Source organism: Ranitomeya imitator, chromosome 6 (assembly GCF_032444005.1).
Source record: "Ranitomeya imitator isolate aRanImi1 chromosome 6, aRanImi1.pri, whole genome shotgun sequence".
In the NCBI taxonomy this organism is placed as follows: domain Eukaryota; kingdom Metazoa; phylum Chordata; class Amphibia; order Anura; family Dendrobatidae; genus Ranitomeya; species Ranitomeya imitator.
This window is the reverse complement of record NC_091287.1, coordinates 455,284,368-455,299,098: the sequence shown is the minus strand read 5'-3', so window position 1 is coordinate 455,299,098 and position 14,731 is coordinate 455,284,368. Positions and strand designations below refer to the sequence as shown.

The 14,731-nt window shown below is 40.0% G+C and overlaps 1 protein-coding gene across 2 annotated transcripts in view; it reads left to right on the top strand.

The window, feature by feature from the left end:
• The window catches only part of EYA1 (EYA transcriptional coactivator and phosphatase 1), a 160,407-nt gene that overhangs the window by 63,222 nt on the left and 82,454 nt on the right, over window positions 1–14,731 (top strand). For both annotated transcript variants that reach the window (XM_069731471.1, XM_069731470.1), the window contains exons 10-11: window positions 12,442–12,581; window positions 13,043–13,126. In XM_069731471.1, coding sequence (XP_069587572.1) covers window positions 12,442–12,581; window positions 13,043–13,126 — 224 coding nt within the window. The remainder of the gene's footprint in view (window positions 1–12,441; window positions 12,582–13,042; window positions 13,127–14,731) is intronic.

The following is a 14,731-nucleotide window of genomic DNA, read 5'->3' as shown; positions in this document are numbered from 1 at the left end:
CTCGGAGATTTAGTTCTCCTTGCTGCAGCTGCATGATTTGCAGCTACTAGACAGCTTGATTACATGTGGGGATTCCCTAGCAACCAGGCAACCCCACATGTACTCAGGCTGGCTAGCAGCTGTAAATCATGCAGCTGCGACAACAAAAACTAAATTTCTGAGCAGTCACAAATACTCGGAGGACACCCGAGCGTGCTCCCGAAAACCTGAGCAACGAGTATATTCGCCCATCACTATTCCAAACCCATATATGCAGCAGGTTTTCGTTATGTAATCTGACTGCAGCATGAGGTATCGGACAGAGACCCTGATTCCAGTGATGTATCTCTTAGTTTAATGGCACTTGTGCCACAATAACAGTATTCTCTGCTGCAAATCCAGCAGAGCTTTGAATGTTAAACGGTTGGTCTGAAACTAAATTTTGTTTTATTTGTACATTTTTATCATGCCCATTTCATAATCTATTTTTTTCTAAGAATAAATTAAGTTTAATTGAAAATTGTGATGATGCTTCATTTGAGAATCCCATTGAAGTAGCCTCTGCCCCACATTGAAATGAAGTGCCATCATTGACGTCTGTTTCGGGTGCTGAGCTAGTTCCTGCTCTACTGAGCATGTAATGGTTGTCAATTCCGGTGGATGCTCAGCAGGATCTTGTCACTGTGCACTGTACTTGTCAATGCACAGTGGCAATGCGCTCTCCTACCAGCTCTGATCAGTAGTGATGAGCCAGCAACAGAGTGCACTGTCATTGCGCATTGTAAGGAGAAAAAGAGCGATCAGAGACCAGTGCAGCCCCTGCAAATGACGTCAATCAAAAAATTGATTCATCATCAGTCAAGAACACCATCTTTCATTGTTCCATAATTTTATTCTGATGCTCACATGCCCAAATTGGCCATTGTCAAAGTCACTTAGATCCTTACATGTACTCATTTTTCTTTATTTCTAAACATCAACTTCAAGAAGTGACTATTTACATGCTCCTTGATATATCTTAAGGTACCTTCACACTCAGCGACGCTGCAGCGATACCGACAACGATGTCGATCGCTGCAGCGCCGCTGTTTGGTCGCTGGAGAGCTGTCACACAGACAGCTCTCCAGCGACCAACGATCCCGAAGTCCCCGGTAACCAGGGTAAACATCGGGTTACTAAGCGCAGGGCCGCGCTTAGTAACCCGATGTTTACCCTGGTTACCAGCGTAAAAGTAAAAAAAACCAAACACTACATACTTACCTTCTGCTGTCTGTCCCCGGCGCTGTGCTTTCCTGCACTGGCTGTGAGCGCCGGCCAGCCGGAAAGCAGAGCGGTGACGTCACCGCTTATTTGATTTACAAATAAAACAAAATTTAGTTTCAGACCAACCGTTTAACATTCAAAGCTCTGCTGGATTTGCAGCAGAGAATACTGCTATTGTGGCACAAGTGCCATTAAACTAAGAGGTACCTTTAGGTACCTTCACACTGAGAGACGCTGCAGCGATACCGACAATGATGTCGATCGCTGCAGCGTCGCTGTTTGGTCGCTGGAGAGCTGTCACACAGACAGCTCTCCAGCGACCAACGATCTCGAGGTCCCCGGTTACCAGGGTAAACATTGGGTTACTAAGCGCAAGGCCGCGCTTAGTAACCCGATGTTTACCATGGTTACCAGCGTAAACGTTAAAAAAAACAAACACTACATACTTACCTTCAGCTGTCTGTCCTCCGGCGCTCTGCTTTCCTCTTCACTGTCAGCGCCGGTCAGCCGGAAAGCACAGCGGTGACGTCACCGCTCTGCTTTCCGGCTGGCCGGCGCTGACACAGGATGCAGGAGGAGTGCAGAGAAGCAGAGCGCCGGGGACAGACAGCTGTAGGTAAGTATGTAGTGTTTGTTTTTTAATGTTTACGCTGGTAACCAGGGTAAACATCGGGTTACTAAGCGCGGCCCTGCGCTTAGTAACCCAATGTTTACCCTGGTTACCAGTGAAGACATCGCTGGATCGGCGTCACACACGCCGATCCAGCGATGTCAGCGGGAGATCCACCGACGAAATAAAGTTCTGGACTTTCCTCAGCGACCAACGATCTCCCAGCAGGTGCCTGATCGTTGGTCGCTGTCACACATAATGATTTCCTTAACGATATCGTTGCTACGTCACAAAAAGCAACGATATCGTTAATGATATCGTTATGTGTGACGGTACCTTTACTCTTGACAGATGCCACTTCTAATAGATAATTTAATGTTATTAACTCCACTTGTCAAAGAAAAACTTTAAATGGTTTCCCAGGCGCACAAATGACTAAAACATTGCAAAACCCATGGAAAATGAAGAAACTTCATAATTTATCATACTTGCTGTTAACATTCTGCTTGGTTGTTGGTTCTGAGTAGTCACATGTGGTGATGCATCCTGCAGCTCTTGACTTTCTGATACTATTCATTCAAGCACAGAGTACAAAAAATTTCCTTTCTGTGCTTCAAATGAAATGTAGCTTGACACTCCTGCACAGCAAGAGGAAAGACTCAGTCAGCAGCTCTCACAGCAGTGTCCTCTGAACATTGATGTCATAGGAGGCATGGCTCACAGCAAGTGAGGGAGAAAAGAAGTCCCACAGGCTGCACAGAGAACAAGTGATCCTATCAATTTGTGACTATAGCCAGAGATGATGGTGCTGGGCATACCAGAGTGCTATATAACATCAAAATAAATGTATTATTTGCAGACTACTCCAATCATCGTCTTCATATCTGCATTTATACAACATATTACTGTTCTGAGTATTTGTCCAATGTGTTTGGGCTTCTCTTCCTGTCTCTATTGTTGAGCTGTGAGACAGATTCTCACTATCCTAAAATCACCCCAAAACTGCTGCTGCATTCCCAACTCAGGCTTTTATGATAATCATCCTTATTGGCTGAGATATACCATGTGATGTGAAGCTGGAAGACATTAGCGGTAGTCCCACACAGTTGTACCTGAGGTCATGTCAGCCTTCTTTAAGTGATGCAAACTTCTGTAATGTGTAAAAAGGCGGTAGGCATTTTTTGTCAATTGGCATAGATTGAAATCACAATCACAATCACAGTGAAGGATTTTATTCAACATCTGAAATTTTTCTAGAGAATAATTTTTGGCATTATTTCCTAGCTTTTCCTTCTAATTATTCTCTTTTTTGCATTACTTGCAAATATATCTATCACCACAGTTTTGTTAGATGTCATATATTTGATCTCTGATTCTAATTTTTAGCTCCAGAATATTTGTTGAATCTCTCCATGTTTGGTTTATTTTTTGTGAATAAGGCTACTTTTACACTAGCGTCGTTCGACGCACGTCACAATGCGTCATTTTGAAGAAAAAACGCATCATGCAAAGTTGCCTGCAGGATGCGTTTTTTCTCCATAGACTTTCATTAGCGACGCATTTCGATGGATTGCCACACGTTGCATCTGTTGTGCGACGGATGTGACATGTTTTTGCAGTCCGTCGGGACAAAAAAACATTGCTAGCAACGTTTTTTTGTCCGTCGGGTCTGGTCTGCTTTTTCCGACCGCGCATGCGCGGCCGGAACTCCGCCCCCTCCTCCCCGGACCTTACAATGGGGCAGCAGATGTGTTGTAAAACTGCATCCGCTGCCCCCATTGTGCTTTTACTTCACAGCATGCGTCGGTACATCGGCCCGACGCACTGCGACGGGCCCGTACCGACACTCGTGTGAAAGTAGCCTTAGGGTAATAAACATGGACAGCACCTGTCAGTTGTTCACCTATGAGTTTAATCTAATAAAAAAACAAATATGACAGAAATATGTAGCATTTGTTGGTGTGATATACAGCGTTTATAAAGGGCCCATAAATATGGCTTTGTCATGAATTTGTCTGAAGACCTGCAGTCATTTTTTGCAATTGAAGCAAACCAGTTGAATGTTATCGTTCCTTGTGAGCAATGTTTGAAGCAGTCTTTGCACAGGATGGTTCATGTTTGTGGTCCAGTTGGCTGTGAAAAACATACATTCCTTGATAAGTAGTCAGGAGGTAGTCTGGGAATAAGACTCTTGTGGGCTGAAAGTTTTTTTTTTTATTCTGTTTTGCAAGATCTTAAATAAAAACTTATGTTAAGAAAAAGAGGACACTTTGAACTTCTGAAGTGAAAAACACGACCCAAAGCTTAGTTTACATAACATTTGAGCCACAGGTGGATTTGGGAAGAGAACAACTGTGAGAAATATATGAGTATGACGCATTTATTCTTCTCTGATCAAATGGGCATATTTATCTCTGGTCTCAGGGTGGAGCAAATCCATCAGTGATGTCACTCACATGCAGTATGTGGTTGAAATTATGCAATTTTGCAAATTTTACAATGTTTTTATTTTTTGGGGGAAATGTTAACGTGGATCATACAATGTGCAGGTGTGATTGTGAGGCATCCAATAATTATTAATAGTGGTTTATTCCTGGTGGTTGGCACCAGGCGTGTACATAGAAATCATGGGGACCGATAACAACATTTCTAAATGGACCCTTCCCCTCACTCTCACTCCCCCCCCCAAAATATGCTGCTTGGTCTCTGCACATATGCACAGTCACACAAGGTTATACCTCACAACTTTAAAGTGAGGGAGAGGGATGTGTATTGCGGGAGGTACACAGTGATTGCACCCCTACTGAAGTCTCACTATGAAACACGCTTTTATAGCTCTTATAGAATATTATGGCCACAAAATAGCCCCCCCACACACACACACACATATGATGATACCTACATAGTAAATTCCACCACAATATTTGCCTCTCATTACCTCCCATGTCTACAGTATGATAATCCTCACAGTGCCCCCACAACGTATGACACCCTCATGTTGCTTTCACACACATTATGAGGCCTTCAGAGTTACTCCCCCCCACAGTAAGATGCCCTCACACAGCATGATGGCTCCCATAGCACCCAACTCAATATGACATTTCCAAAGAACCTTCACACACAGTATATTGTCCCAACAGTCTACACATACTATGATGGCCACCTAGTCAGAACACAACATGATGGGCCCACAGCCCTCTGAACAATATATTGTCACATAGCTCCTTACACAGTATAAAACAACCACAACAGCCTTTAACATTCTAATGCCCTCCCATACCACCCCACTTTACTCTCAAAAGTACTGATTAACAAAATAATAAAGAAAAAATACTCACCTAGCCTAGTTCCACCAATGTATTGCTCTTGTCTGTGCAGTGTGTGCTGACTGAGGCTCCATGCAGCGGGCACGATCTAGTCATGTCATCGCAATTGCTGCAACAACAGCTCCCTGTTCCGTCATTTTACTCCTTTGCATTCGCGACCTGAGGATGCATTACCCTTGAAATTAAGATCCCGGGCAGAGGGCGGCCATGTGGTCTGCCACTATTAGCTCTACACCATTGAACGGCGCTAGAATCTAGCATTTTGGTTATAATGTAACAAACATTAGGACATTGCAAAATATGGACCATAGGTGATCCATTGCCTTGGCCATTCTTTTCTAGGTAAACCATTTACTGTGTCTAATTCTCATTTAAATCTAAGGTGTCATCAGAAACTCATCATTTCAATCAGGTTTTTGTGTTATCAAATAAAAATATATATGTATCAGAGTACATATAGGTACGCGCTAGATATTTAGCCAGAGAAGCTGCTGCTGAGTAACTAAATAAAGATAAAAAATCGAAGTCGGCATTCAATAAACAAATTGGAGTAGCTTCTAAATGTGTCCACAATAGTCTATAATAACACCAAGGGTGGATGAATATACATAGAAGTATCCTACCTCCTGTCACAGATAGCACATCTTTCGATGAGGAAAAGAGCCGTGATGCTGCCGATATAATTCCAAAGAGTTTCTTCCATATAAGGACGAAGCGTGGTATAGATCCAAAAAATGGTGGCTGCCCCGGCCGGTAGCAGCCACCCAAAACTAACCTCCGGGCTGGGACGGAGTCCTGAGGTGCCGGACGCCGCGTGGAGTGAAAGCGGTAAGTCCGGATACAGTGCAGGACCTACGTGACGTAGCTAGTCACGTGACTGTGAACGAAGCCCGAGAGTGAGATACGGAGCGATGAAAGGGTCACCTAAAAAAAAAAATTTAAATACACTTATTTTCTTCCATCTTACAGTCTTTGTTAAAAATAAAGAATAGTAACCTTGGCACTTTCAGATTGGCTATTGAGGCTTTTTAGACTGATCCTTCATGTTCTTTCAGTAACTCAGCATGTATATTAGCAGCAATAGACTCAGTCCATGTCTTTTGTATTGAAATATATAATGAAGTCAATGTGAAGGGAGGGGATCAGTGGGAGCTGTGACATTATTTAATGTGAGCCGTGGCTCTTGTACTATTAGCAATGAATCGAGGTGTTACCTGTCGTTTTAATCCAGTCTTTAATGTTAAAGAGCCTGCTGAAATGTCTTCTTGAAAATAGAGAGCAAGTAGATGTCTAAATTAGCCCCATTGGCCAGTGCAAAAATTGAAAGACTACTAATTTCATTTTTTAAATAAAGGAGGTTTCCTTTGCTGTTATTTCCTTACTCTTCACAGCAATCACTTTTCTAATATATTTTCATAGATGGCTTTTTTTTTGTGGGTGCATGTTGGTGTTGGTATTTTTAACCCCTTCACGACATGCGCCGTACAGGTACAGCGCATGTTGTGCCTCTCCCTTTGATGTGGGCTTTGGCTTCAAGGCCACATCTTGTCTGATTTGAACAGCTGACATCTGCCCCTAACAGCTGCGGGTGGAAGAACGATCCACCCGTGGCTGTTAACTTGTTAAATGCCGCTGTCAATATCTGGAAGCGCATAATTAATCTTGCTCATCGGCGCCCGTGTCACTGTTGAGTTGGCATGACAACCCAAGATCTGCAGCAGACCTCTGTGGTTGTCAATGCCGGATTGCCATGAGCACCGCTCAGCGGTCGGTGCTCATAGCAAGTGAGCATTTCTGCTACATAGAGCAAGGCTGAAGCCCTGCTGTGTGTAGCACAAGTGATCGTTTGATCGCAGCTTCAAGTCTCCCACAGAGACTATTGAAGCAAATGTAAAGTAAAATTAAAAAGTTTTTAAAAATATAAAAAAAAAAAAAAATGTAATAGTTCAAATCACCCTCCATTTGCCCCATTCAAGATAAAACAATAAAAAAAAATATGCACATATTTGGAATGGCCGCATTCATAATAGGCCGATCTATCAAGATATAAAAATAATTAATCCAATCAGTAAACAATGTAGCAAAAAAAAAGTAAAAATGCCAGAATTAGGTTTTTTTGCTTGCTGCAACTTTAAATTAAAATGCAATAACGGGCTATCAAAAGTTTATATCTACAGCAAAATGGTATCAATAAAAACATCAGCTCAGCACGCAAAAAATAAGCCTGCACCCAGCCCCTGATCACAACAAATTGAGATGCTACGGGTATTAGAAAATGAAACAATTTTTTTTTAATACTTTGACTTTTTTACCACTTAGATAAAAAAGAACCTATACATGTTTGGTGTCTATGTACTAGTAATGACCTGGAGAATCATAATGGCAGGTCAGATTCCGCATTTGGTCAACATTGTTAAAAAAAACCTCAAAAAACAGTTGTGGAATTGCACTTTTTTGGCAATTTCACTGCACTTGGAATTTTTTTACCGTTTTCCAGTACACAATATGGTAAAGCAATGGTGTTTTTCAAAAGTACAACTCGTCCCACAAAAAGCAAGCCCTCACATGGCCATATTGATGAAAAAATAAAGAAAGCTATGGCTCTAGGAAGAAGGGGAGCAAAAGTCAGAAACACAAAAACAAAAATGGGCCGTGGCATGAAGAGGTTAATACACTTTCATTACATGCACTTTGGCTCTGTGTGCATCCGGTGTGGATCACGTAGTCCTCTGTTGACATGCAAGCATTACTTTCTGTCTGTTATATCCAATCTGCCCCTCATCTGGGCACCAGATTCAGACAGAATAAGAATGTGGGCGGATGTGCTGAAATGATTGACAGTGTATCTGAAGACACATTCTACACAAGCCCAATATGCACAAATAATAAAAGTCCTGGATAACCCCAGTAAACACTGCAGTCAGTTCTGATGAAGGTTAATATAAGGTGTAATTCTTGATATCGATAGTGATGATCGAGCACTAAAATGCTCAAGTGCTCAGTACTCGAATCGAGCTGTTCGGACTCACAGATGGGCTTGACTTGAGTACCAAGTATAATAGAAATCAATGGTAAACTGGAACATTTTTTTGGAAGACCCTAACAGGAGGGCTAGGGAAGCAGGAAAATCGTGGAAATGGATGTGAAATAGCACTCAAATGGAATGGGAAAAGCATGAAGTAGATTCCTGGGTGCATCTCTGAGTCCCAGGTCACTGCTGGGAACAATGTTGTCAGAGTATTACTCCACCTTTACGGACTGACAATAAAACATACAAAACCGAAGATAACATGGATTTTACAGTAAAACATGTTTAGAAACATTCTTTCCTGTATTATTACTTGTATATAAGGCACAATTATAAATAGAAAAAAGCCTTCTCCATCCCTTAGGCTGAGTGCCCACAGTCAGTAATACTATCTGGATGCAGCATATTTTCAGTCCAAAATGCTGCATTGTATAGTACAAGCACTGTGGATGGGATTACTAAAAATCCCATATCCACTGTATTTCTATTTAACTCTGCATAAACTCACTTGTTGTGTGGGTTTCTGAACTACAGCATGTCAATTTCTCTTGCAGAAACGCTTAGTCATCTGTGCCGAATTTCCCCATAAACTTGCATTTGATGCGGTAAATCCGCAGTTAAATAAATAGCACATGTGCTGTAAGTGCCTTTATGCAGGTGTTTTTAGCCTGGTTTAACCACTAAATCATTTAGAAAAATAATGCAGTGTCCCCCCTATTGATAGCCAGCCAAGATGAAGCAGAGGCCTGGAAGGTTCATGGTTATTGGGCAAGAAAATACAAGCCCATAGCTGCTCCAGAATTGATGCATCCCATGAGATGCCCCAATGCTGATGCTTTTCCTGTCTATTCTTGAATGCCCCGGTATGGTGGCAATCTGGGTAATGGTAGTTGGGGTTGATGACAGCTGTAATTTGTCCAAAATCACAGCTGGAATCAAGCCCTGTGGTTATTCGATCAGATACCTCCAATACTAACCCGGTAATAAAAAAATAAAAATATGTACACAGAAAAAATACTTAATTTAAATAAAGATTCCCTCACACTTCTCTTGTTCACCAATTTATCAAGAAAAAAAAGAAAAAAAATCCCATGCAGGTTCAAAGTAATCCAACAAATCTGAAGTATTCCAGAAAAGGATACTTGAAAGACATAAAAAGACAGACATAAAGACAATGCCCTGGTTCAACCAATTTATTACTCAAAATGTTGCCACGCAGGGCCGATGTAGTCCATGTTCCCTCATGTCTCTGGCGGGACATCAATGCTCATCACCGTCGCCGGGTCTAGCGCAGTGAGACCCAGCTTCTCTGATGAACGTCGTAGTCACTTCCTGGCGCCTGTGAATAGTGCTCTCACTTTCCTGCTATTCACAGATGCCCAAGACATCGTGGAACGTGGACTATATCGGTCCTGTGTAAAAACATTTTGGGTAATAAATGGATAATAAATATTTACCGATCAGTTGTCATTTAATGCTGCAAATCGACTAATATAGAACTAATTTCTATATATTAACTAACTAATTTGTAAATTCACCATTAGGGCAGGTGCAGATAACTGTGTGTTCTCCACTTTAGAAAATCAGTGAAATTATGCTAATCACACTGTAACCAGACTCTGATCAGAGTTTGATCAGTGTGTGATTAGAGTTTACTCAGATTTTGTCGGATGTGGAGAATTAAAAAAAAAAAAAAAAAGATTTAAAAAAAAATTCTCCTTCTACTCCATTCTGTCAGTCCGTGAAAATCGGACAACACTCGGTTAACATTTGACTGTGGTGGGATATTTTCCATGGACTCATACACTTGAATTGCTAAGTGCAATACGATTATCAGAGGCAAATCATGGATGCTGTTACTTTTTTCCTCTGACCATCCAGGTGCAGACCAATGTTTTGACTGATCGCACGCTGACTAAAACTTTGGTCGTCTACATGAGCCCTAATTGTCAATTTCAGATGCACAATTTGTGTGCACAAAGTCCACATTTAGTTTCAGCATAACCAGTGCACACAGTCTTTTTGCAGAAATTTTGGAGCACAAACTGGGTAGAAGATCCAAAACGAGACGTTTTTAAGGAGTTTTGAGTCTTTTAAGAGGATGTGTAGCCTTTCTGCCTAGCTTCAGCTCAGTTTCTGCTTTGAAAAGTTTTCGAAAAACACTGCTTAAAGCTTTAACAAGGTTTCTAGAACACAATATTACAGGGAATAATAGTGTATCTAAAAATTATTATGGTATCTTAATAGAATGGTATGTGCATTACACTGTCAGAAAAACAAGTACATTTTTTATTCCAAAGACATACTGATAGGGAATTTAGATTGTGAGCCCCATCAGGGACAGTGATGATAATGTGTGCAAAAATGTAAAGCGCTGCAGAATATGTTAGCGCTATATAAAAATAAAGATTATTATTATTATTATGAAATTAATTTGTAAAGATTAATTCTAAGCCGTTATATACAACTTATATTGTTTTCTGCAGCTAAGTTTTCCTTTTATAGAAATTGTGCATACACCTTGTCAATTTTCATTGTCCTATCATTAACTCTACTATGTTTTTACTGTATTCTCTCTTATGAAATGTATAAAAATAAATACTGTAAGTCTTTTCCTAGGAAACATGCTGTGATATTTAGAGACTCTATTTTGCCATGTTTTGCAAGTTTAGTTAGTTTTGGTCTGCAGTTGTAGCATTTTCCTTTTTTTAGCGATTTTTACTTCTCTGAGAATTCTCCTGCGTCAAGTTTTCTTTGTATTAGTAAAGGGTTTTGGCATTTCTCTGTTCTTTCCTCCTGTAATGTGATAGTCTGAACTTAGCAGAAGGAAGGGAGCGCTTACTGTGCCTCTCATGAATATTCAGAAGCAATCAACTGACGACAACAGGAAACCTGGCATTCTCAGTCCTCACTGCAAAATTCCATATTATTAATACTGACAAAGTCGCATAGCATTTAAGAGACAGACTAAATTTAAGACCAAACTGATTTTTAAAAGAACTTGAGAAAAACATACCAGCAGAGATTAGAAGCCAAGTAGCCAGTAGTAGAGCCATTTTTGTCATTTGTAGCTGCCAGTCAGTAAAGTGACAATCCGCCTTATTTGCACCATGTGCATGGTGCATGTTGTGCCATAAATGCTCTTGCCCTGCAATGAGAAAGTGTCTATAGTCTTTTTTCCATATATTTTGGAATTGGGCAAAAAAAAAAGCCTAGGCAGCCAATACAGAAAATCACAGAAATGTCTAGCACATAGTATTTTGGGGGCTAACTTCACACAAACATATAAACACATTGTCTAAGTTTCACCCAGAAAATATGTATAATTTTTTTCTCATCTGTTACTTCTTTTCAATCTGTGTATAATCCATTTTATACATAAGCAGTTATTAAAAATATACTAAAAAGGCTAAATACAGTTTCATTTGTTAAAGAATTGCAATGTATTATTAGAAAATGGATGCTCTATGGTGGCTCCGTATGGCATCCGATTTTTTGGCGCGCCAAAAATACTTGAATCAGAGAGTTTCATCCAACAGGCGGGAGAAACTAATGCATGCTGCTTTTTTTTTCATGGACAAATTGGTTGATGAAAAAAAACGCTCATCTGTACTGCCCGATTGTATTACATTGGTCTGCGTGATGTCCATTTTTGTCATGGTCAGCGCTCAGACCGAAAATATGGTCCTCTGAACTTGGCCTCACAGTGGGAGTCAATGTATCTGCATGGCAAACAGTTGCATACATCAAGATCAAACTTTGGCTATTAGGCCGGGAACTTCGACATATTCTTGCATGAATACTAATTCCATATATAGTGATGGATCGCTGAAGTTACCTTCACGTAGTTAATTCACGTAGGAATAGAAATAGATTGTAGTTTATCCCCAAACGCATTTCTAGAGCTAGCGGACCTCTTCCTCAGGGAAACCACAATAAAGATCTAGTCTAATAGGAAATAATTCAGAATTTATTACCTTTTTAAGAATTTTAGCTTCATAACTAATCTGATGAAAACCTATTGCTCTCTGAATAATTTTAAGTTTGAATTCCTAGTATTGTTAGACACAAAAATAAAACTAAAATTGTTCTTGATTTAAAGCCGTAAGAAAAATAATTTATGAACATTTCTTTGATAAACCAATTTGAAGGTTTTATGTTTGGGACAAATAAAAAATCAGCTTTTAATGAATGTAATCCAAATGAGTATTGTTTCCTTTCTTTTTCTTTTACAGAATATAGCATTATCCATAGTCCATCAACACCCATTAAAGATTCAGATTCTGATCGATTACAGCGAGCATCGGAGGGAAAATCAAGGGGACGAGGACGTAGAAACAACAACCCATCCCCACCTCCAGACTCTGACCTTGAAGTATGTAATACAGTAACCTGAGCCCAAGAGAAATAACTTATTTCCCAGTAGAATCCATTAAACATTAGTCACTTTGGATGTTTCTTAGAAAAATAACATAGCTATTTAAGGTGTTTGCAGTTTTTTTTTATTGTTTATTTAATTTTTGCAGAGAGTAATAATTCATTGCAGCCTACATGTGCGAGAGAATGCAAAATATGTAGGTCAGAACAAAATGCACCTATTAAATGAATTCCTATTTTATTATTACTATCCTGCATAGTAAATTATGAATTTAATTCCATTGAATTTTTTTACATCGATAATATATACTGTAAGTGATATCTGTAATTTTCTCATGTACAGCACCATGGAATCAATGGTGCTATATAAATAAATAATAATAATAAATAATAATATACTATATTTTTTTTCTCTTTTTAAATATTTAAATATTATTATTTCTTCATTGATTTTTTTAGAGAGTATTTATTTGGGATTTGGATGAGACGATCATTGTTTTCCACTCATTATTGACAGGATCCTATGCAAACAGATATGGAAGGGTGAGTAAAGAAAAGCAGAACTTTTTTTCCTTTTATTTGACTTGTGAAATGTTGGGGTTACCCTCAGACTTTGTATAGCATGACAGCTGCAGTCCATTCAGTTGTTTCTGTAGCACAATCACCTTTTCTGAGATTTTTCATGTAATTATGTAAAAAATATATTAGAATTATAAACCTTATTTTCTGTAGAACTACAAAAGTCATTGTGCAGCATCAATCTTAACAGGGGTATATCCGTCATCATGGACATTTATGGTTTAGCTACAGAATTTATAAATGTCTTGTATATATGGTACCATTGTTGGAACCTTCTGAGCTAGGCATTTCCTCTATATGGCTTCCCCTGGACAGGTGTCCGAACAGTTGGGCCCCTGCCCTACTCAGTCTGGCCCCTGTCCTGCTCTGCTCTTATTAAGGGCAGACAGACTGCCATATTGCATAGTAAACCTTGTACTGGCTGTTGGCTCTCCTGACCTGAGCTTGACAGTTGCATAGTAATCCATCACGCTGTCTAGCTCAGGTCAGGAGAGCTGCCAGGCCAGTCCATGAAGTGCAATGCGATTCTCGCATGAGAAATACGGCCGTCTGTCTCTGCCATAACATTAACGTTGGCTGACACATGATGGAGTTTCAATACTAGAAACAGGATAGGACTGTCCTGGTTGGGTACACATTTTTGCAGTGGTATGGCTTTATGCTTTTTGATCAAAATAATGTTAACCAAGCACTCTATGTTATTTATCTATTTACTTACGATGGGGTATATACTCATTTAGTTTTTCTTTCCGGGAGAGAGGTTTGTCTGTGAAATGGCCACAGTCTGACCATGCTCTTGCACACTGCACTGCTAACTTATGCTCCTCCACATTTCTTTGGTTTTGCATCTCTGGAACCTGCATCAAACTTGAGAAGAGAGTTCATTTTGTATCATCGACAGATCAGAAGTGCTAATACACTGTACTCTTCTCTGACTTCTAAGAAAGTTCATAAAAGAGTCAAACAAGGATGCACAGTTATTTTTGGAACAAAGAGATCAGTATTTGCATGGCCACTTCTTCATTACTAGTAAAACAAGACAGGTACAGTTTTTAAGACAGATGCAAATCCCATAAGTGGTACCTGTAACATTTCCTGTAAGTATATCATAAATGTCCAAAATCGAACAACCTCTTGCTAATAGACTAAATTGGCCAAACCTACTAATTTCATTTCTATTGGCTGATAATTTAATGTCAATTGAGTTTATCATGTTAATGTTATCTTTCAATATGTGTTAAAAGGAGACTGAAAGCACAGAATGACTGTTCAAACCAAGTAAGGATTTTCTCTGTAAGGGGTTGAGTTCCCGCTTCTGCACAGGGGGAATCTCGAGCCATCTCCGCTGCAGTCTCCCATTCTTCTCCTGCCGCAGTGAAGCCTGCTCAGCGGAGGTGTTGGTCCCAGCATCTTTCTCAGTCTGACACTGTTCAAAGGGTTACTGCTGCCTTTCCAGCTACTGCCATTGAAGCCAATACTGGTCAGCGGCGAGCAGATGTCTTTGGGAATAAGTCCTACTTTTCCCCTTCTGAGCATGCCCAGGGTAAGATCTCTCATTGGAGATCAAGG